At 42.2% G+C, this 24,301-nt stretch overlaps 1 protein-coding gene across 5 annotated transcripts in view; it reads left to right on the forward strand.

Annotated features, from left to right (window-relative positions):
* The window catches only part of RECQL5 (RecQ like helicase 5), a 163,379-nt gene that overhangs the window by 102,492 nt on the left and 36,586 nt on the right, over positions 1 to 24,301 (forward strand). For all 5 annotated transcript variants that reach the window (XM_073587944.1, XM_073587943.1, XM_073587945.1 and 2 more), the window contains exons 10-19: positions 369 to 468; positions 550 to 580; positions 898 to 956; positions 4,316 to 4,389; positions 15,298 to 15,391; positions 17,162 to 17,296; positions 17,398 to 18,128; positions 18,222 to 18,258; positions 20,815 to 21,072; positions 22,220 to 22,295. In XM_073587944.1, coding sequence (XP_073444045.1) covers positions 369 to 468; positions 550 to 580; positions 898 to 956; positions 4,316 to 4,389; positions 15,298 to 15,391; positions 17,162 to 17,296; positions 17,398 to 18,128; positions 18,222 to 18,258; positions 20,815 to 21,072; positions 22,220 to 22,295 — 1,595 coding nt within the window. The remainder of the gene's footprint in view (positions 1 to 368; positions 469 to 549; positions 581 to 897; positions 957 to 4,315; positions 4,390 to 15,297; positions 15,392 to 17,161; positions 17,297 to 17,397; positions 18,129 to 18,221; positions 18,259 to 20,814; positions 21,073 to 22,219; positions 22,296 to 24,301) is intronic.

The raw sequence follows: 24,301 nt of genomic DNA on the forward strand, positions 1-24,301 counted from the left end.
GAGTTTTTTACCCCAGTATCTGTAAGCCGAAACCAGGGGTGGGTGATAAATCCAGAAGTGGTGATTTGGTTTCTATTCTACTTTTCCTCTGATTGTTCCACTCCTGATTTTGACTTACAAATACTGGGGTGAAAAACTCACCAAATACTGAATGTGTGCATGTGGCCTTACTGTGTAACCAAGAGCTCTGCTCTGCGGGGAAAACACGGGCGCCTTGGCCCCTGCATTTTCAGAATCACTGGAGGTCCCAAAGGTCGGGCACCTTCCAATTATAAAGTAAAGGAATATGCTAGCATTATGTAATCACATTGCACAATGAGAATATCCCTTTGATACTATTATAGATAACCTATCCTGGGTATTTGCAGGTGTGATGAGGATTCTGATGATGAAGGGAATGAAGTCTCTTCTGAAAATCGCAAACATGAATGGAACAGCTTTTACCAGAAGCAGATGAATTTGAGAAAGGTGAGCTGAAAGTCTAGGCTCTCCAGTACCAGGACAGTAACAAGCGGTAACTTTTTCATGGACTGTTCTTTTTTTTCACAGAGCAAAGAATTGGAGGAATTTATTCTACCAAGTATGTTTTCATTACTGAAATACTCCCTTCTGTGTACCAGAATGGAGATCTTCTCTGGAGCACCTGGAACGTTTTTGTACTACATGAATAATCATTTTTATGAATATCCAGCAGTTGATGCTACATTTCTCTTGATGAAGTCGTGAATGCTTTGGCTTCATTTAAAAAAAAAAAAAAAAAGAAGTTTTTTCTCTGATCATCTGTGGTTTAAGGATAGTGTTTTCTTTTGTTTTTTAGCTCTAGAACATAAAGTATATGTGGGCTGTTTCAGGCAGTAGAGTTATGCACTGTTCTGTATTTTTCTTTTCTGGGAATAGGCGAAGACTGTCCACTTAAAGATGGTGCTAATGACAAAATACCCAAACTTACTGTTAAGGTAGGAATTTAAAATTACGCATTACAATATGCTATATCTTCCTCATTATTAAGCAAAAGGAAGAAATCGGAGCCAGTGTCCAAAACTAAATAAAACATGGAATTTATCCTCAAGGTAAAAACATCAGTAAGATTTCACATACAGGAGATGTAAATATCGCTTATGGGCACAACTAGGTATACTGACAGTAATATAAAGATCTTGCAAAAGGAGGTCAGATTGTACACATTGGTTAATTCATTATTTGCGTCTCTGATAGGTAGGTAATTGTATATTGTGAGAAATTTTACCGCGAAAGGAAGAGGAAAAAGATTCCTATTTTTTACAGTCATGAATTTCTCAAATTTGCATTATTATCAAAAACCTATCTACCACTTCTTTTTAATGATCCAGATTTCACATTTTCAAATTCATGAATTTCTCAAATATGTACTGTTATCAAGAAAGATCTACCAGTTCTTTTTAATGATCCGGTTTTCAAATCTGGTAATGACACCAGGGGTTAAATTTGTATCAAGAAAGGCACCCACAATAGGCCAACTACTTTCACCCAAGTTATTCACAAAGTATAAAAAAAAGTGTAGACTGCAGCTCAAAATACTTGGTTAATTTAGGTACATGCAGCAGCTGTCAGATTCACTATGATGAATGTACCTCCAGTTTTAAAAACGAGGAACAGGAAACACCTTTCAGACGTTGGCAAAACAGGGGTGGCTGCATAGGCAGTTTCATCTCATTTTAAAAATATACTTGGAATCATAGAAAGTTAGAGTTGGAAGAGACCACCAGGGTCATCGTGTCCATCCCCCCTACTCAATACAGGGTTCACTAAATCATCCCAGACAGATGTCTGTCCAGCCTCTGTTTGAAGACTTCCATTGAAGGAGAACTCGCCACTTCTTGTGGCAGCCTGTTCCACTCATTGATCATCTTCACTGTCAAAAAGTTTTTTTTCTAATATCTAATCTGTATCTTCTCCCTTTCAGTTTCATTCCATTGCTTCTCATGTTTCCATGTACAAATGAGAATAAGGATGATCCCGCTACACTGTGACAGCCCTTCAGATATTTGTAGACAGCTATTAAGTCTCCTCTTCCCTTCTTTTTTTGCAAGCTAAACATACCCAGATCCTTTCACCGTTCCTCGTAGGACATATTTTACAGTCTGCTCACCATCCTGGTCGCTCTTCTATGAACTTGCTCCAGTTTTTCGATGTCTTTTTTTTAATATGTGGTGCCCAGAACTGGACACAGTATTCATAGAAGTAACCATTCACACTTTACAGCTCAAGCAATAGAAAAGGTAGATAAACCACCTAGAAGTGGTAATGATTATAGTAAACTGTTAAATATAGTCTTTCTGGATTTACATGCAAAAACAAGCACTCCAATTGGTCTGAACACACGACATGAACACGTACAATATTAAGCTTTCACGTAAAGGTATGACAGTTTTTTCTCTTATCCTTTTTTGATAAATTTGTTCCAATATCCAACTATTCACCTATCAGGTGCAATTAATCAATGTGTACCATGTGACTTCATTTTGGAAAGTTTTTAAATCACAGTTTGTATGTATGTTTCTATGTTATGATTAAGGGCCAGTTGTGCCAGAAACCCAAAAGCGATATTCACATCTCCTGTATGTGAATGTTACTGGTTACATGTTTTTAACTTTAAGAAATACATTTTGGATTTTATTTAATTTTGGACACTGGCTCCAGTTTTGTCCTTGTGCTTATCCACTAGCCATACAACCACTCAGGTGCTGTGCTTAATATTCCTCTTCTTCTTTATATATTAAGCTTATATAGTGCCATCATATTCCATAACTCTTTACATACATTACCATCTCTGTCCCCATTGGGGCTCTCAATCTAAATTTCTTATTAGCATTTCTTGGAGTGGGCAGGCCAGCAGAGTATCTATTGGAAACCCACACAAACACGGAAAAAACATACAAACTACTTGCGGATATTGTCATTGATGGGACTTAAACTTAAGACCTCAGTGCAATATTACTGATCAGTGCAACAATGCACTGGGTTTTTTTTTTTTTTTAAAGACAGATTCTAGTTGTTTCTCCATTGATCTAAACCCCCCATACATAATAGAAAGCTGTTCAGTAATTAATCGGCCAACTGCTTTTTCTCCTGTGTCCACCATACACAAGAATACTCGGCTAAGGCTATGGGCATACGCTGCGGATTCACCTGCGGATTTTTCAGTGCGGATCCGCAGGTAAAACCGCGGTTTTCCTGTGGATTGGCAAGCGGTTTTCCCTTGCGGTTTGACACCTGGACAATGGAATAGGTGTCAAACCGCAGCGGAATCCGCAGAAAGAATTGACATGCTGCGGATTTAAAATTGCAGCTTTTCCACAGGGAAAAATCCGCAGCATGTGCACTGCGGATTTGAAATACCATTGACTAACATGGTACTGTACTATGCGGAACTGCTACAGATCCGCAGAGGCCAAATCCGCAGCAGAATCCGCAGCGTGTGCACATACCCTTAGATCTGTTGTGTTCTCTATAAGGATGTGTGCACACGCTGCGGATCCGCAGCGGATTTGGCCGCTGCGGATCCGCAGCAGTTTTTGCTGTGGTGTACAGTACCATTATTCCCTATGGGAAATGGAAACCGCAGTGCAGACGCTGCAGAATTTTCCACGCGGATTATCTGCGGTTTCTAAACCGCAGAAAGAATTGACATGTCAATTCTTTCTGCGGATTCCGCAGCGGTTTCCTATCTCCTCCATTGTGGAGATGGTGAAATCGCAGGGCCAAACCGCAGAATAATCCGCAGATAAACCCTGCAGATCTTTTCACCTGCAGATTTATCTGCGGATTTTGCAAAATCGGGGCAGATGAATTTGCAGACTAATCCGCAGCATGTGCACGTACCCTAAGTGAGCTGCAGCCAGATTTCTCTGGCGGTGGCTTATCTTCCAGAGAAGAGAACAAAAGAATCAGCCATCTGAAATCGAATTTGCCTGATCCTCTCTAAAACAACATCATCTGTTAGGGAAGCAATGGGATGCTCTCAGCCTATCGCACCAATATTGATGCGTTCGGGTGACATAAGTCTAATGTGTATGAAGACTTTAAGAATCCTATTCTCTAGTCCAGCTACTTCTTTTCGTAGCACTGCCAATACTTCAAGTATAGTAAGATTGACCCTTGCATTATATTTTTGTATTATGTGCCTGACTGATAATTATCTCACAAGCTGCAGAAAGTAGTGGAGAGTATATGCTTTAGTTTATTATTTATCGTGTCCATTATCCAGCCGTTTATGTAGCTGTCAGCCCTTGTGCCATGATTATGAGTGATGCATCTGTACACATGTCTCTTATAGGCTCGAGAGCACTGTTTGAAGATGCTTAGGGAAGCCATCAGTAAAAACGTACAGGAGACCAATACTGCAGATAGGTAAGAAGATTTTCAATTCTTTCATCTGCCTTAGCTCTATAGTGACCAATCCCAATTTTTCAAATCTGACGTGTCACTTTTTTAGCTATAGAATACTTCTACATATCCAGGTGATTCTGAGACTGTTTTGTCACACATTGTACTACGTTAGTCACAAATTTAGGTTGATATGTTTTGTTTATTCATAAGAATATTGGAACTTTGATGAAAATGTAGAAAAATTAGGAATTTTCATATTTTGAATGTTTACACCCTTAACCCAGATATACTTGCCACACACAAAGCCCTTTATAAATACTTGTCTTTACGCCTTAGCCAGTTTTGTAATTATCTTTATTATTAAATTCAGTATACTTCTCCCTATCCTTCTATTTCATGTGTGGGTTTTTTTTTTACTTTACTTCCTGTGACAGGTCAATTGAGAGGAGTCTCGAATGGGATGTCACAGAAAGTTGGGGCTGTACTCACCTTGCTGCAGCGTCTATCACCCCTTTTAAAACAGGCCACCAATAGGGGGCAGTGCTGCGGTCACTTACCACAGCTTCTGTCAATGCCATCCCCTGATGAGATACTGGTTCGCCATTGTCACAGTCGCTGCTTCTAACACCACAGTCTTTTTCCCTGAAATGAATCATCATCAGGAGGGCGGTGATAGAAGCACTGTGAGTTACAGCAGTGCTGCCCCCTAATAGCGATTTGTCTGAGAGCAGTGATAGGAGCAGGGGTGAGAATAGATTTGGTGACAGCAGCACTGCCCCCAATGACATCTTGTTTCAGGAGGGTTGATAAATGTTAGAGACGTGCGTGCAAATCCAGCCTCCTTTGATGTCCCATTGTAGATTCCTGTAAAGTAAAAAAAAAAAAAAAGTGCATATAGAGGAAATAGCAGGTTAGGGCATAAAGGCAGGTGGTAAAGGGCTTTATAGGTTTTGGACCACTCCTTTAAGCATCAACATTTCCCATGTGTCTACTTTATATCAGCATCATAATTCAACAATCCTTTTATTTTTTTATGATCTTAGACCTGTTCAGTTTTGTGACCTTTAAAGGGCCTAAATATTGAACCCCCCCCCCTCAAAGTGACTCCATTTTAAAAATGGTACTCCTCAAACTAGTCAAAAGATTGTTTGTTCACCCTTCGTGGAAAGTAGAATGAAAAACTAGTTTTTTTTCACTAAAAAATTCTTAGAAGTTCACCATAGCTTACAAATCTCGAGACCATGGAAATATTCTGAACTACATGCCGATGTGGTTAAAAATGGAGCACCTTCCCTATGTTTACCATCTAGATGCTGTTATTGCTGTTGATAGCAGCATTTAAGGGGTAAAGCGACCATGATCAGTGCTAAAACTAATCTTGGCCAATGCAGAAGTGTGGGATCTGTGGTATACAGCTGGCATCGGCACCATTTCCACCCATCAGGAGGTGCTATTCTCTTATTCCTCAGGTCATTTAAAGGTGTATTGGAAGTTATTAAGGGGTCACCTTAGTATTAGCTAAATATATTTATTGATAATTATATTGATTTATAATAGAAATATCTTTCTTCCCTACTTCCTAAGGAAGGAGCAGTGTCTTTATGACAGTATGGCTGGGAAGTCTATAACCGGGGAACATAGAAGAGGCTATATTGTTAGCTGTTAGAGAGGAAAGGAGACTTTTTCAGTGCAAAAGCTAACCCAATACACAGATTAGCATCTGCACAAAGGGGGAGACTTTGAAATAAAAAAATATTAAATCTAGATTTACACGATGGTGTAGCAGCCACATTTACTGTCCGTGGAAGGGCTGTAATTCCACTTGTGTGAATGTAAGTAGGAAGGTGTTTTGTTTAGGCTAGAATAACTGTAAATTACTTTGAAACAGCTTTTAGTGGTATTTCAGTATGTTTGGGCTCTACATCCGCCATCCGCTTTGCATGCGTGGAACGGGCTCAGTAACTGACTCTAACAGCAGCAGGCACAGAAACTGTACATTGCATCATAGATTCATACGCAGGGGGGAGTTGTCTGTTAAAACCAGCTGGTCTCTCACTGCAACAGCCTTGATTGAATGTGTGTGCAATCCTGCCCATTTACCTCCTTGTATTCCGTGATTGCTGTTAACCACTGATGTAAAGAGGGATACCGAGGGAAAGTGCTCCCTCGTTATTGCAGGACGCTGGTGTGCAGACATGTTAAATACAGTTGGGAAAAAAAGCATTTAGTCAGCCACCAATTGTGCAAGTTCTCCCACTTAAAAGATGAGAGACGCCTGTAATTGACATCATAGGTAGACGACAACTATGAGAGTCAAAATTTGAAAACAAATCCAGAAAATCACCTTGTCTGATATGGCAACATTTATTTTGTAAATTATGGTGGAAAATAAGTATTTGGTCACCTGAAAATATGCAAGATTTCTGGCTCTCACAGACCTGTAGCTTCTTCAAGAGGCTCCTCTGTCCTCCTCCACTCATTACCTGTGGTAATGGCACCAGTTTGTGCTTGTTATCAGTATAAAAGACACTTGTCCACAACCTCAAACAGTCACACTCCAAACTCCACTACGGTGAAGACCAAAGAGCTGTCGAAGGACACCAGAAACAAAATTGTAGCCCTGCACCAGGCTTGGAAGACTGAATCTGCAATAGGCCAGCAGCTTGGTGTGATGAAATCAACTGTGGGAGCAATAATAAGAAAATGTAAGACATATAAGACCACTGATAATCTCCCTGAATCTGGGGCAAAAATCCCAGAACCATACAGGGGGACCTAGTAAATGACCTGCATAGAGCTGGGACAACCGTAACAAAGGCTACCATCAGTAACACACTACGCCACCAGGGACTCAGATCCTGCAGTGCCAGACGTGTCCCCCTGCTTAAGACAGTACATGTCCGGGCCCATCTGATCTTTGCTAGAGAGCATTTGGATTATCCAGAAGAGTATTGGGAGAATGTCATATGGTCTGATGAAAACAAAGTAGAACTGTTTGGTAGAAACAAAACTCGTCGTGTTTGGAGGAGACAGAATGCGAGTTGCATCCAAAGAACACTATACATACTGTGAAGCATGGGGGTGGCAACATCATGCTTTGGGGATGTTTCTCTGCAAAGGGACCAGGACAACTGATCCGGGTACATGAAAGAATGAATGGGGCCATGTTTCGTGAGATTTTGAGTGCAAACCTCCTTCCATCAGCAAGACATTGAAGATGAAACGTGGATGGGTCTTACAACATGATAATGATCCGAAGCACACCACCAGGGCAGCGAAGGAGTGGCTTCATAAGAAGCATATGAAGGTCGTGGAATGGCCTAGCCAGTCTCCAGATCTCAACCCCACAGAAAACCTTTGGAGGGATTTGAAAATCCGTGTTGCCCAGCGACAGACCCAAAACATCACTGCTCTAGAGGAGATCTGCATGGAAGAATGGGCCAACCTTGTGAAGACTTACAGAAATCGTTTGACCTCTGTCATTGCCAACAAAGGATATACAGTATAACAAAATATTGAGATGAGCTTTTGTTAATGACCAAATACTTATTTCTTTATCGCTTCATTGGGGGACACAGGTAACCATGGGTGTATGCTGCTGTCGCTCCTCCCCAGCAGAATGCACCCACCTACAGGCACCAAGTACCTCAGTTTAAGCTTAGTGTCTGTAGGAGGCGGACCTGTATCTAACACCAGATCTTCATTTTCTTTTGCAGGTCACCTGTTGTGTTTTATTTATCTTTTTCCCTTCAACCAAATATGTCAAAGATGCGGCACTCCGGACATCAACCTCATGGCGTCTTGGATGGAACCACAAGGTTCATCTTTTCTTAGCCAAGTCCCGGGATCCGCTGGCCATTGATTGCGACACCCTAGTGATCCCGTGGTCCCAGTTTCAGCTGCTGTCACGATCCATTTTTGGATCTGTGTCAGTTTGAGCTGCTTACATTTAAACTTTTTTCCTTCCTGGCCATTGGGGGTTAATGTCAGTTTTTCCCCCCGGTGGCCGCTGGTGTTACTACATGTTTAGTTAGCTGGTGGTGACCACTCCCTCCTTCCTATATAAGGTCTCCTGAGGCCTCAGCTGGTGTTGGTGACACACTTCCTTTTGGATACCAACCGTTGAGAAGACAGGAGCTGGCTGTGTGCTGTGGTGCTTCAGCTGAATGCTGATCTGGAGCCTTACTCTGCTGCTCGGAGCATTGGCTGCAGAAAAGCTAAGTGTTTTTAGTCTTTCCTTGTCTGTTTTCTTTCCTTGGTGTTGTATTAGTGCAGCGGTGGGACCAGTGTCCGCACTTACCAGTTCCCTAGTGAGGGATAGGTGCAGGGTAAGTGAGGGACAAGGTATCCTGCTCGGCGACAGGTTGAAAGACCCTGTATAGGGACGTCAGGTTAGTCCAGGACTCAGCCGCATGAGGTGTCCATTCCCCCATTCCCTATCGCAGAGCCCACCGCCGTAATTGTGTCCCTGGTGTTCCCTTGTTTGTCCAGTTGTTTTGCTGACCGACCGATCGTTGGTTTGCGTCATGCAGGGCCTGTCACATATCGTGACAGCTGCCTCATCTTTTTCTGCCTCTCCCCTTGATTCCGAGGATCATAAAAAAAATAAAAGCAGAAGGGATTCCCATGATCCTGATAGCTCCAGACTGGCCGAGATGACCTTGGTATGCGGAGCTGGTAAACATGCTTTCGGATGTTCCATGGAGGCTTCCATACTGTCCAGATCTTCTCTCGCAAGGCCCCCTCTTCCACCACAGTTCTCAGTCTCTGAGTTTAACGGTATGGCCGTTGAGGCTGCAGTTCTGAAGGAGGCTGATTTTTCTCACCAGGTCATTCAGACCATGATTAGGGCAAGAAAACCTGCATCCTCGTGCATTTACCACAGGTATTGGAAGGCCTTCTTCCGGTGGTGCGAGGAGAACAACTTGTTTCCAATGACTTTTTCCTTTCCTTCTATCCTGGGCTTTCTTCAAGCGGGTCTCGACTCAGGTCTATCCCTCAGTACCCTTAAAGGTCAGGCTTCGCTCTGTCCTTTTCCAGAGGGACCTGGCTTCCCTGTCTCAAGTGAAGAAGTGAAGACCTTTCTTCAGGGTGTCACCCATCTGGCACCACCTTACCATCCTCCGATAGATCCATGGATTCAGGATATTTCATTTTTCTTTGTCATGGAAGGTGGCCTTCCAAATTGCCATTACGTCTACTAGGAGGATTTCCGAGTTAACAGCATTATCTGGTCGTTCCCCGTTCCTGATTCTACATCAGGAGAAGGTAGTTCTCAGATTCGTTCCTTCCTTTTGTTCCCAAGGTGGTCTCTTCTTTTCACATCAATGAGGACATTGTCCTTCCTTCTTTATGTCCTTCACCGGTTCATTCTCTGGAGAAGTCCCTCCACAAATTGGATTTGGACGGAGCCATTCGAGTCTATCTTTCTAGGACTGCTTCCTTTCTTCAATCCGATTCCCTGTTTGTCATCAAAAGGGGCTCCCAGCTTCTAAATCCACTATTTCCCGTTGGATTTGTTCGGCGATACTGGAGGCTTACCACGTTCATGACAAACAGCCTCCTTTGGGAGTGAGGGCTCACTCCACCCGGGCCGTGGGGGCTTCCTGGGCTGTTCGTCACCAGGCTTCGGCTTTACAAATTTGCAAGGCCGCGACCTGGTCATCCTTGCACACCTTTGCAAGGTTTTACAGGGTTCATACCCATGCCTCGTCTGATGCAGACTTTGGTAGGAAGGTGCTGCATACGGCGGTTGCTCACCATCCGACCTAAGTCCATTTTCTTGGCGTTCTTTCTGTTCCCACCCTTGGGACTGCTTTTGGACGTCCCATGGTTACCTGTGTCCCCCAATGAAGCAATAAAGAAAGAGGGATTTTTGCTGCTCACTGTAAAATCTCTTTCTTGGAGCCTTCATTGGGGGACACAGCACCCACCCTAATTGTTCGTACGTTTTTTTTTGAGCCTACGTGCCTTGTTGTTGGGTTGGTACATATGTTGAGTTCTTGTTGCTTCTCCTACTGCTTTTACACCAACTGAGGTATTTGGTGCCTGTAGGTGGGTGTATACTGCTGTGGGAGGAGCTATTTTTTCCTTTTTTTGCTTAATGTCTGCCTCCTAGTGACAGCAGCATACACCCATGGTTACTTGTGTCCCTCAATTAAGGCTCCAAGAGATTTTACGGTGAGTACCAAAAATCCCTCTTGTCCACCATAATTTGAAAAATAAATCTTGCCAAATCAGACAAGGTGATTTTTTTGGATTTGTTTTCTCATTTTGACTCTCATAGTTGTGGTCTACTTGTGATGTCAATTACAGGCCTCTCTCATCTTTTTAAGTGGGAGAACTTGCACAATTGGTGGATGACTAAATTGCCTTTTGTTTATCACACCTCACAAAAATGTTTTAAATAAAAAGTGATCAAAAAGTTGTATGCACCCCAGAATGGTAGCAATAAAAATTACATTGTTAGGAAAAAAAAAGCAAGTCCTCATACAGCTCTGTTAAAGAGAACACTGATGGCCAATTCTTAGGATATGCAGTCAATGTTAAAGTAGTGGACAACCTCTTGAAGGAAAAACTAAAAGTGTTATCGCTCTGAGAATATGATGACTCCACCCTAAAAAAAGGATTTTTTTTTTGTAAAAAGGAACTTTCTGCTGCAAAAGCCAGAAAATATATTTACTTAGGACATCATTGTAATTATATCTAACTAAAGACATGTTAATTATACTGCATGGTGAATGCTGTAAAAATAAATCTATACAAAACTATTTCAGATTTATTCTTTTTTATTCATCCTTCGTACTAAAAGATGGAATAAATGGTGATCAACAAGTTGTAGGCAATGATAACAGTTAAACTTCCGTTTGTCCCTCAAAAAATAAACCCTAAGGCTAGTTTCACACTAGCGTATTTTACATGCAGCGCACGGCGCCGCTAAGCCCCGCCCCGCCCGGTCATCTCCTACTATCGCACACGGCCACATGCGATCTGCGCACCCTATCTTTAGCATAGGGTGCACAGACCGTGCGCTAGTAGGATTTGTGCGTGCGCTGCGCACTTTTGAAGGTGCGCCGGTGTGCGCCGAACGCAGCATGTTGCATTTTGGCGCGCTCGGCGCACCTTCAAAAGTGCGCAGCGCACTCAAAAATCCTACTAGCACACGGTCTGCGCACCCTATGCTAAAGATAGGGTGCGCAGATCACTTGTGGCCGTGTGCGATAGTAGGAGGAGATGACCGGACGGGGCGGGCAGGGGGCGAGGCTTAGCGGCGCCGTGTGCTGCATGTAAAATACACTAGTGTGAAACTAGCCTAAAACAGTTGTATTTACAGAAAGATAAAAATATATGGGTCCAAAAATATAGCAACTAATAAAATAAAATTATTGTTTATGTTTAAAATGTTTATCGGTAACGGTAAGTAGTAAAAAAAAAACTTGGCATGCACATGGGTTGCTATGGCAGCCTGAAATCATTGAAGGCCTCCATCGTTGTCATCTTTGTACTTCTTTTTAGCCAAGCCTGTGTTGATCGTTCCCCTGACATACTGCAGCACATATAGTACAAGTGATTAAATGATTGCAGGAACAAGTCCCTTAGGGTGACCCAAAAATATATATAAGTATTACACAAACAAAGTCAACTATAATAATAGTAAAAACCCCTAAGCGTAAAAGTTTCTAATCACGCCCGGTTTTTCCAGTATAAAAATAAAGAAATAAATACATTGTTGGTATTGCCACATTTGCAAAAGTTAAATCTATCAAAATATAAAATAATTTATTCAGTATGATAAATGACATACAAAAAAAACCCACGGCTATTCTGACATTTAAACGGAATCTTTCACCCCATTTTTCGAGTATCAGCTGCCGGCACCGCCATCAGGGGCTTATCTACAGCATTCTGTAATGCTATAGATAAGCCCCCGATGTAACCTGAAAGATAAGAAAAATGAGTTATATTATACTCCCCGTGGGGGGGGGAGTGCGGTCCGGTCTTGGTCCGATGGGTATTGTGGTCCGGCGCCTCCCATCTTCTTATGGTGACGTCTTCTTCTTTGCTGCCTGTCGTGGCTCCTGTGCAGGTGCACTGCTCTGCCTTGTTGAGGGCAGAGCAGAATCCTGCAGTGCCCAGGCGCCGGACCGCTCCCAGCGCCTGCGCACTGCAGGACTCTGCTCTGCCCTCAACAGGGCAGAGCAGTGCGCCTGCGCAGGAGCCACGACAGGCAGCAAAGAAGAGGACGTCACCGTTAGAAAATGGGAGGCACCAGACCGTGACACCCATTGGACCAAAACTGGACCCGGACCGTCCCTGGGTAAGTATAATCTAACGCTTTTTTCTTATCATTCAGGTTACATCGGGGATTTATCTACAGCATTACAGAGTACTGTAGATAAGCCCCTGATGGCAGTGCCGGCAGCTAATACTCGAAAAATGGGGTGACAGATTCCCTTTAATTAAGTTGCCGTGACTCCTTCAAAAGAATGCAATAAGCAGCGATCAATACCCCAAAATGGTACCTAAATGTCAGCTTGCCAAGAAAAAAAAAACACACCTTCATACTGCTCTACCGACAGAAAAAGAAAAGTTATGAGACTCAGAAAATGGCAACACAAGCCAATCTTTTTAAACAAAGTGCTGCTTTTTTAACCACTAAAATAAATATACAGTGGGGCAAAAAAGTATTTAGTCAGTCAGCAATAGTGCAAGTTCCACCACTTAAAAAGATGAGAGGCGTCTGTAATTTACATCATAGGTAGACCTCAACTATGGGAGACAAACAGAAAAAAAAATCCAGAAAATCACATTGTCTGTTTTTTTTTCATTTTATTTGCATATTATGGTGGAAAATAAGTATTTGGTCAGAAACAAGCAATCAAGATTTCTGGCTCTCACAGACCTGTAACTTCTTCTTTAAGAGTCTCCTCTTTCCTCCACTCATTACCTGTAGTAATGGCACCTGTTTAAACTTGTTATCAGTATAAAAAGACACCTGTGCACACCCTCAAACAGTCTGACTCCAAACTCCACTATGGTGAAGACCAAAGAGCTGTCAAAGGACACCAGAAACAAAATTGTAGCCCTGCACCAGGCTGGGAAGACTGAATCTGCAATAACCAACCCGCTTGGAGTGAAGAAATCAACAGTGGGAGCAATAATTAGAAAATGGAAGACATACAAGACCACTGATAATCTCCCTCGATCTGGTGCTCCACGCAAAATCCCACCCCGTGGGGTCAGAATGATCACAAGAACGGTGAGCAAAAATCCCAGAACCACGCGGGGGGGCCTAGTGAATGAACTGCAGAGAGCTGGGACCAATGTAACAAGGCCTACCATAAGTAACACACTACGCCACCATGGACTCAGATCCTGCAGTGCCAGACGTGTCCCACTGCTTAAGCCTGTACATGTCCGGGCCCGTCTGAAGTTTGCTAGAGAGCATTTGGATGATCCAGAGGAGTTTTGGGAGAATGTCCTATGGTCTGATGAAACCAAACTGGAACTGTTTGGTAGAAACACAACTTGTCGTGTTTGGAGGAAAAAGAATACTGAGTTGCATCCATCAAACACCATACCTACTGTAAAGCATGGTGGTGGAAACATCATGCTTTGGGGCTGTTTCTCTGCAAAGGGGCCAGGACGACTGATCCGGGTACATGAAAGAATGAATGGGGCCATGTATCGTGAGATTTTGAGTGCAAACCTCCTTCCATCAGCAAGGGCATTGAAGATGAAACGTGGCTGGGTCTTTCAACATGACAATGATCCAAAGCACACCGCCAGGGTAACGAAGGAGTGGCTTCGTAAGAAGCATTTCAAGGTCCTGGAGTGGCCTAGCCAGTCTCCAGATCTCAACCCTATAGAAAACCTTTGGAGGGAGTTGAAAGTCCGTGTTGCCAAGCGAAAAGCCAAAAACATCACTGCTCTAGAGGAGATCTGCATGGAGGAATGGGCCAACATACCAACAACAGTGTGTGGCAACCTTGTGAAGACTTACAGAAAACGTTTGACCTCTGTCATTGCCAACAAAGGATATATCACAAAGTATTGAGATGAAATTTTGTTTCTGACCAAATACTTATTTTCCACCATAATATGCAAATAAAATGAAAAAAAAACAGACAATGTGATTTTCTGGATTTTTTTTCTCAGTTTGTCTCCCATAGTTGAGGTCTACCTATGATGTAAACTACAGACGCCTCTAATCTTTTTAAGTGGTGGAACTTGCACTATTGCTGACTGACTAAATACTTTTTTGCCCCACTGTATATATATACGGTAGATCTGGAGGATTGTTTTTGCAGGTCATTTTTCAGGTAGATCTGGAGGATTGTTTTTCCAGGTCATTTTTCCAGTTTGCAGCAGGCAGTAAAATCAAAACACAACGGCGCAATTGCAATTTCATTTTGGAATTTTTCAGTACATTGTATGGTAAACTTAAAGGGGTATTCTCATCTCCAAGATCCTATCCCAATGTGTAGTAGGTGTAATAATAATATAAGCACATACCTCCAATTAGAAATGTAGTGTAGTTTTTCTGATTTGCTGTGTCGATTTCCTCATGTGCAGTCATTGCAGGACCTTAGGTATCCTTGGTTACGAACATCAGTGGACGTAACCATGGATACCTAAGATCCTGCAATGACTGCACATGAGGAAAGCGACACCGCAAATCAGAAAATCTCCACTACATTTCTAATTGGAGGTATTTGCTTTTATTATTATTATTACACCTACTACACATTGGGATAGGATCTTGGAGATGAGAATACCCCTTTAATGATGTAATTAAACCTAGAACTTTTCTACTTGTTCTCTTGAATATAATACAACATGGCTACAGTATATCACTATATAAAATGCTCTACTATTCAGTTGACGCCTATATGCTCTCTCTCACTTTCACATCTATATTCAACCCAGAGTTGACATCTCTTCTTTTGCCGTGGACCTAGAATATGAGGTTTTCCGAAGCAGCAAAATGTCTAACCTGTATAAAGCAGGAGTATTAAAAAAGGTGAGGGTTAAAGGGGCTCTGTTGTTTTTATTCAAATTGTTTACATTATTACAGAAGACACATTGGTTCTGAGACTAGTATAAGAAATGACAGTGGATGAAATTAAAAGAATTTTCTCAAATACATGTCATTAGCTACTCAGATGATTTCCCTCAGTACTACAGGTACACAGGTTCTACATGCTCTTTACCAAAAGAAGCTTAAAATCTGTTTGGCATCTTGTGCCAAGATTGATCACAGAACGAGGACCTAGAAAACTCAAGGAGTTCACTATTTTAAGTAGATTCAGTGACTAAGGAGGACTAATATGATAAAATATAATCTTTATTATTTCTTACAATAAAACTATAAATTTCCAATCCACTGTGCTATGCATTGAAACCACAAGCCGATGATAAAAGGCAGCAATGCTGGCCAAATAGCAAAAGAAGCAAAATTCATAATAGAAAGAAAATAGTTACTGCCAATCAGGGACTAAATGAGGACTAGTTGCTGATAAATGTGCAAACAGAGGGGGGAAGTGGTCTGTGAGGACCACAAACACGACCAAAGTCCATATGTGTTAAAATATATGAATAAATCTTTATTAACAAGTATGCACAGAGAATGGTGAAGGTGAGCACAAACACTAGGCATAAAACGCATGGACGTCTGACCCCATGCTGATGAGAAATATACCCATATCAAAAGTCAGAAGCTGACAGAAACGTACAATAGCAGTAGTTATAAAGTATAGCACCCATATCTATTGGCCATAGTATCTCAAGAAGTGCTGCCATGATAGACACCTAATAAATAGTTAAATATCATGAGCTAAAGAAAGGACACTAATAGTACCTGCGGAAAGGGTCCTATACCGGGTCGTCAGGGTCAGCGTGTCCGCCCGACGCACGTTTTGGAACTAGTCCTTCGTCAGGGACATGCTATGCATTGTCTACCCACTATAACCTTAATGTGGAATTCTAGGATCGTATTATGGATATAGATTCAAAGTAGGCACACCTATGTGATTTATTCTGTTTTTAAATCTATCAATAAATATAATAATTTGTGCTTTATGATTATGCAGTAATTAGGGAATCTTTTATATTAAAATTCAATCCCTCATATCTAGGCTGCTCTCCCATTAATAGTGGCAATTTATGATAATGCACCGCTATCAGGTTGTAAATATAATGCCACCCCAAATTCTATAGTGTTGCATATATATTCACTGCCACTCTCATAGTGTATCTAAACTTCTCATATCAGCATGTTATTGTGCTTATAGTGTCACCAATATTGTGCTGTTCTTTCTTGCACTTGATGTTATTGGTACAGATATTATCCTGATGTTACTGCACTAATGCCCTTATGGTACAGAAATTTCCCTGATATCATTGCACTATGCCCTTTAAGGCCCTAAAGAGCAGTAATAGTATACGGAACCATACAATCCAAGCAGTGGCATTGATTATATGGATATATTGCCTATATTAATTTCTGGTCTTAATCCTGTATAGACTCCAAGCTATCATAGCAGAATTTATCACCTCAAGTGGGGACATAATAAATTGCCTAATAAATTGAGCCCCACTTTTGTCCATTCACAGACTCTTTGTACCACCATTTTAGGATGTAATAATACTACTTTATCATTGCCTTCCCGCCCTAAACACCTCTAGAGACCATGTGAAGCTATAAGCTCAGTTTATGTCTATAATATTGGTAATCTAGAATCAATAGGAGGGATGAGTAAGTCTTGTTAATTCTGTGTCGCTTTCATTTCAGGTTGCTGAGATAAATAAGGCTTCCAAGGAAGGAGAGCCATATGTGGCACTTGGATCTTCTAACTCTACCGAGAAAATTGAGACCAAAGTGGACGCATATGAAGATGGATTTGTCCCTGCCACTCAGTTGCACACGGTGTGTAGGAGCATTCAGCCGAAAACCTAAATGACACCTCTGTTTGTACATTATACATAGCAATAATGACAAATCTACATTTCTTATTCATTTGTGTTCAGTTCAAGCGTAAGAGAGTTGGGGCACCATCACTTTTCCAAACAGCTTCAAGTCTACTGCAGACTACCACAACCAATGTTGATGCACAGAACAAACAGCCCATTCCTGGTTCTACCAAGCTAAACGAACCTACTAGCGCTAGTACACCTTCTGAAATGATTGAAAGTCCCAGTAAAAAGGTTTACAGCCCAAATAAGAAGACATATCAAAGCAAGAAGAAGCAAGAGCTAGCCTCTGCTGCTGCTAAAGACTCACAGGACATTTCCAAGTTTTTCTCATTCCAGAAGAAATCTGAATCCACCACTAGTGACAATAGTTTAGCAAAAAATGACAGTCCAGCGACTGACATTACCTGTTTTAGTGACAATTTTGAAATCCATGAAACCTTCTCCTCTGACCCTGTAGATAGTCTACTCAATAGCAGTATTGGAACTGATGAAGATGAGCTGGATCCTAGCAGAAAAAGGGATATTGTCTCACCATCAGAGAAAAGTCATCTTTTTGTGGACATATCTACAGAACAGTCTTCAAACACTAAAAAGCTCGCTGACACATGGGCCCACACAACTGCGACTATAGACATGAAAGCTGAAGATCTGCAACCATCAGAAACGTGTGCTATGGGTGCCTTCATACTACCACCACTTCAAAGAAAGGAACCTTCTGAGGAGTCCCAGGTGCCATCACAGAGTTTTTCTGAGTTGGTCTCAGACTTTCCTGCAAAGCATAGTAGGTAAGCATGGTTGTAGTTGTACAAGAAACAAATGAATACGAAGATATTTGGAAAATGTTAATGCTCAATCTGTTTTCTTCATTGCATATCCAGGACTTCAGAACCTGAGAAGAATGAATCCGAGCAACAGGTTAGCGGTGTATGATGATTGTTGGGGGATTTAATGAAATTGTAAAAATTTGACTGAATACACTACCACATTAGCAAGTTACTATGTATATCAAATATCCATAATGGTATTGTGATAGTATCATTGCTCCCAACCGTCCCGGATTCAGCGGGACTGTCTCGATTTGATGGCTCAGATCTGCTGTCCTAGTACGTCGAGGCTTTGTCCCGACTTCCTCTCTTCCCTGGTCCCGTAACTCCTACCCTGGGGCAGGGCCAGCATCTCTTTGCTCACATAAATTAAATAATTCTATTCTCTGGTCTCCCAGAGAATCAAACCCTCCATGATCACAGGCAGCATCTCTAGCTATGAGCTATAGCACACAGTGATGAAGATAGGAGGTAATCTTGGTACATAGAGACACAGCTATACATAGAACTGTATTTCTATGTTCCTGTATTCTAGAATAAAAGAGATTTTTTCTTCCTATAAAAAAAAATAAAATAAAAAACAACTACCCTAATGTCATTTTTACTGTGCTTTTTAAAAAAATAACATCACAAATCCGCAAATGACATGGATATATTTGTGGCCCTGTAATTGTAACGACTTGCATAACACAGTGATCAGATTTTGTACGGGGATCAATAAATGGCGCAAAAAGTGTCATAATTGATTTTTTTTTGTCGATTAAACCCATGTAATAAAAATGTACTGCTGAGGCCGTGTTCTCACGTAGCGCAAGTGCTGCCTTTTTTCTACTGCTTTTTTTCTGCATTTTTTTCAGGTGTCCGCACCACAAGCTCTTCTGATTATTCCATGTTACTTGCGTTCCTTTTATCAGTTCACCCTTATTTGATGCATTTTTGGTGTAGACATGAAGCTGCTTTTTATAATACAGAAAAGCTTTGAGTCTGCACTTATAAATGTAACAGTGTGGGTTTTTTTAATATGCATTTTTGTCAAGTTCCATATAGAAGCCTATAGAGGAAAAAAGAACCAAAAACCACACACTTCAGCAGCATCTTTAGACGCTCAGGGAGTGGAGTTTTGCTTGTACATTTAGACCTTGCTCATATGTAGAGGATTTGCTGCAATTTTCAGATGGATTTTTTGCATAGAAAATCTGTTGTGTTTTACTGTCCAAGCAAAGTGGATGTGATTTCATGAAAACTGCTCCCACAATGTGTTAAAGAAGCTGCTGTGCTGTGCAGTTTTGGTGCTTTTTTTCTCCCAATAAATCTTGCCAAATCAGACAAGATGATTTTCTGGATTTGATTTCTCATTTTGACTCTCATAGTTGTGGTCTACCTATGAGGTCAATTACAGGCCTCTCTCATCTTTTTAAGTGGGAGAACTTGCACAATTGGTGCCTGACCATATACGGTACTTTTTTCCCCACTGTATGTGGAGCCTCTCTAGAGTCATCTATGTGGAGCCTAAAAAAAGCATGTAAAAAACTGCCGTTACTTCATTAAGTGCAGAATCAAATATTTTCTGTCCTGTAAAAAAAGACACTTAAAATTGCTGCTTCATATCTGCATCAAAAACGCATCAAATAAGGGGGAAAAGGCATAAAAAATGCAGCAAACGTGTAATAGTTATGATCAGAAAAAACTGTTTAGTGCAGAAAACAAAAAAAGATAGGATTTATGCAACAAGTTTACATGGCCGTACAGACACAAAGAGGCCAGCTATTATATACTGAAGCTACTTCAAGATGTGAAGGTTCTGGCTGCTACAACTGTGAATGAATAAACAAAAAAAAAAATTCATAGGTTCCAACTAGAGAGGAGCATTGTCATACAGATGATGCTGCTCCAACCCTGGTTAATCAAAAGCCGCACCAGGGACGCCGGATGGTAAGCGATTCACTGGACCGGTACCATTGACCTGGACCAGGATCCCATGAATTGATCCTCTCTAGTCCCAGTCATCCCAGATATAGTGGGACAGTCCCAGATTTGGGTCTACGCCCTGCAGCCTCAGCCACCTCCCCTCTGACAACTCCTGCAGTCGGGGGAGAAAGAAAGGTAAATGGGCGTGACTTGGGGTGTGGCTAGGGGTGTGGTCAGAATCTGCCAATACTCGCTAGGCATGCTGCATAATTTGTCTCTTTCGGTTCTTCAAAAGTTGTGAGGTATGTAGAATTAAGCCTTCCGTCAAGGATTTATGTAATACGGCACAACTTCAAATGATTGCTTCCATTAGAATGCAAGGGTGTAATCTTTAAAGCCAAAAACTTTTAAATGACACCAACCACAAATTGTAAATATGAGCAACACTCATTGAAGTTAGGTTGCAGAATTAAAAATATAACTTTCTGATCCTATGAAGGGAAGGAGGAAGAAGCAGGCAGAACTAGGATGCCTAGAGGCATGAATGCAGAGTGGCATTTTCACAATGGTTCCGAGATGTACTTTCAGGAAATATATTGATATGGGCATTTATTATGATTTTTTTTATTATGTTTCTCAATTTTATATGTTTGAAAATTGCCTCGAAATCCCATGTAGCATTGGGACTAATCTAAACCTTTAAAATGTTTTACTATCTCTTTATATTCTGTTCTGGCAGAAATCCATGGAATCAGCATGCAAGAGACAAAAAATAGAAGAAAAGTCATCCTCCATCTTGTTCAATGCCGAAAAAGGGTGTGGTGGGCAAGGGAAAAAGAAGGTGACCTTTGACCCAAACCTTTGCGAAAAAGATAAAGAAGGCACGGCCAAAATCCTGAAGCCACCTGGGAATAAAGTGGTGACCCTGAAAGAGACAGCTGACATAGTGGTGAAATACTTAACCCCTTTCTTCCGAGATGGAAAGTTTGCATCTAAAGTAAGCGTGGTTTTAAAATTTGATTTCCGATAAATTTAGATTGTACCTTCCAAAGCTGAATAACAGACCTTTAACCTTTGAGTATCTCTCTATTGTTAAAGTTCAAGTTTTTTTTGTTAGAATTTACATAACTTTCCCAGAGTAGGGATGGTTCTGAAAGATAGAGGTAACAGTTACTTATGTGTTAATATCCCTGACGGTTTGACAATCATGACATCCAGTCTTGTGACTTCTGCAGTCAATCACTGGCCTTAACGACCATGAGCCGTACATGCAAGTGTCACCGCTGAGGCCCATGGTTGGGACACCTTCATTGCAGAACTGGAAGAGCACCTCAGCAGTGCTGCTGAAGCTATGGGGGATTCAGAGTTTAAAGGTTATTTCTAGATTTTACAACATTCCCTACTCTTAAGGTCCCGTTACATTTAGTGATGCACCAGCGATCCCAACAAGGATACGACCTGGTCAGGATCGCTGGTGCATCGCTAAATGATCGTTAGTGAGCTGCCAAACAGGCAGATCTCACCAGCGACGCAGCAGCGATACAGCGATCCGTCGGCGGTCGCTGTTACCCGTCACACCACAGCGATGATGACGACTTCAGCCTGCGTCCATGCGTCGCCAACGACGTCGCTCGTCTGCGCCGAACACAGCGATGCGCGCAGGCCAGCGGGACGCCAACGATTAGAAAATGGCCTAGGCCATTCGAGCACGATCAGCAGTATCCAGCAGGGGGGCCGGTCGCAGGTACGTGTCACACAAAGCAAGATCGCTAGCGGTATCGCTGTTGCGTCACAAAATCGGTGACGCTTTAGCGATATCGCTAGCGATCTCGCTATGTGTGAAAGGCCCTTAAGGCAAATGAAAATTCCCAGTGAATGCTTGTCTGCCAATACACGCTATGAGTAATGCTCACCAATCCGATAGAAGGGGAAAGGGTCTCAGATTACTCCTTCACTGTGAGGTGACCAATATGTGTATGGGACAGCTTTGAAGGCAGAAGCATGCAAACGGACTATACTGAGCTGCTCTGGGGTCATGGTGTATAGAAAATGTTGGTCTATGCCACTAATGTACCAGTAAATCTTGGAATGTCTGTACAACTAATTAATTTTTTTAATCCAGTCTATATACTTTTTTATTGCAGGACTTATTTAAAGCATTTGCAAGGCAGCTGTCCCACCACTTAGCTGGGGATAACAAGGCACCACTTCGAAGAACTGGTAAAGTCTCAGTTTTCTAACAGAATACAGTTGATGGATGTAATGATACCATTTATTATATAACAGACTGCCATATGCCCTATATGTAACCAGGAGTGTTTAGATTCAGTGGTGTGGTGAAGGTATGATACTACATTGTCATGTGCCCACATTAGATGACTAAACTCTGACTTTATGTTAAAAAAGAAAAAAAAAGCATCTCTTGTTGGAAACCGGGTTTGTATAAATGGATACAACTGATCACATAAGCTGTCAAAATAATGCCAGCGCCACACAAGGTCGCCTTTAAAAATTCTTCAGACTGTTTGGGTCCCCCCTACAACAATGTCTTCTTTGTTAGAGTTGAGCGACTTTTGGTTTTTTAGGGTCGCGTTTCGTTTCGTGAAACCCGACTTTTCCAAAAGTCGGGTCGAGCAAGATCGTCCGATTATAGGGAAAAGTCGGGGTCGTCCCGAAACACGAAACCCAATGTAAGTCAATGGGGAATAAAAGTCGGCAGTGAGAGGACAGGAAACACATCAACAGTGCCCATTTGAATGCCAAAAGCATCAATTCTTCTTACTTAAGCTTGTCAACCTTAATTAACTTCATAATACAAGTTACGCACTGAAAAATGGGGGTTATTTGGCTACAGTTGTGGGGGGGGAGGGCTGGCTCCAGGTTTTCATGTGCCCTGGGCGAAAGAGCGCCCCTTTAACACATACCACAACTCATCATGCTCCGATACGGCAGAGAAATAGCGGTATAGTACAATGAAAAATACTTCACTTTTTACAGCTCTTGACAAGGCCCATCTATTTCTCCATACAGAATCATTGGTCCCATATAATGTTTGAAACAGTATATGATGAGCTCCACATAATGCTACAGTATATGTTGGTCCCCATGGATGAAGCTCCACTGTCTTATGGGCCCAAATAATGCTCCAAACATAATGGGCCCCATTTCTAATGCTCTAGTGTATAATGGGCCCTGTAAATGCTGCTCCAGTGTCTGATGTTCACCTTTGGAATGTTCCAGTGTATGGTGGGCCCCACCTATCATTCTCCAGAGTATAGTGCTCCCCAAAAATTGCTGTCCCAACATTGAAAACAAATAAGTCTCCTCGCTAGGGAATCCCTGTACTAGTCTGGACTCCTCGTCGTTCCCATCTTCCATCTCACTGCACAGTATTTCAACCTTGCAAGTGCTGTGATCCTGAGCAAGCAGGGGGGGCCCACTCGTTGGCGACGGCACTGGCACAGGGCCCCTGATAGTACGGTGGTGTGTCTGATGGCGGGTGGGCCGAACCTGCACTTTCATCTGCAGCTTCCTCTTTGTCACCGTGTAAGATGGAACTGTATATGGGAAGGGTAACCTGAGTTTCATCAGGGTCAGATTCAGGCCGTGTAGCGTGCGAGGGGAATGTAGTGGTCTGGGTCAATGTACCAGCAGATTCATCGAGCAGTGGCTGGGCATCAGTGCACTTGTGTCGCCCCCAGGAGTACGGTCGCCACAGTGGCATTACCTTCCTCCTAGGGAGTGTAATGTCATGCTTGGGAGCAACGAAGGATCTCTCTAGCAGGTTAACTGATTGGGCGGCGTTATTCCCATGAGTCATGACCCTCCAAACAGCGTTCATGAAGGCAAAGTGTTTGTTTTACGTGGGCAGTATGGTTGCAAAGCTGAACCTTAAAGGAATGTCCAGAAGGGCACCACCAGGAGTGGAGCCAACGGTTTAATTCGACTCCACCTGGGAAACCTCAACCATGTCAGCTACAGAACAGATGCACACATTGCAAGCTTAATTCCGTTAACGAACGAGACTCCGTCATGCCCCGCGGTCCGAGTCCGGCTTACTAGAGGGACACGTGAGGCTCTGGCACATGAGATTGGCCAATAACTGGTGTGTCATGCCCTTACATGTCCGTGGCTGCATGTGCACTACACTGAAAAGGCCAGCGTTTGTCGCTTACAGGTGCAGATAACCCGCTGAACAACGTTAGTGATGGGGATCTGTGATTACA

Source organism: Dendrobates tinctorius, unplaced genomic scaffold (assembly GCF_039654945.1).
Source record: "Dendrobates tinctorius isolate UK_male_01 unplaced genomic scaffold, ASM3965494v1 ptg000103l, whole genome shotgun sequence".
Lineage (NCBI taxonomy): Eukaryota > Metazoa > Chordata > Amphibia > Anura > Dendrobatidae > Dendrobates > Dendrobates tinctorius.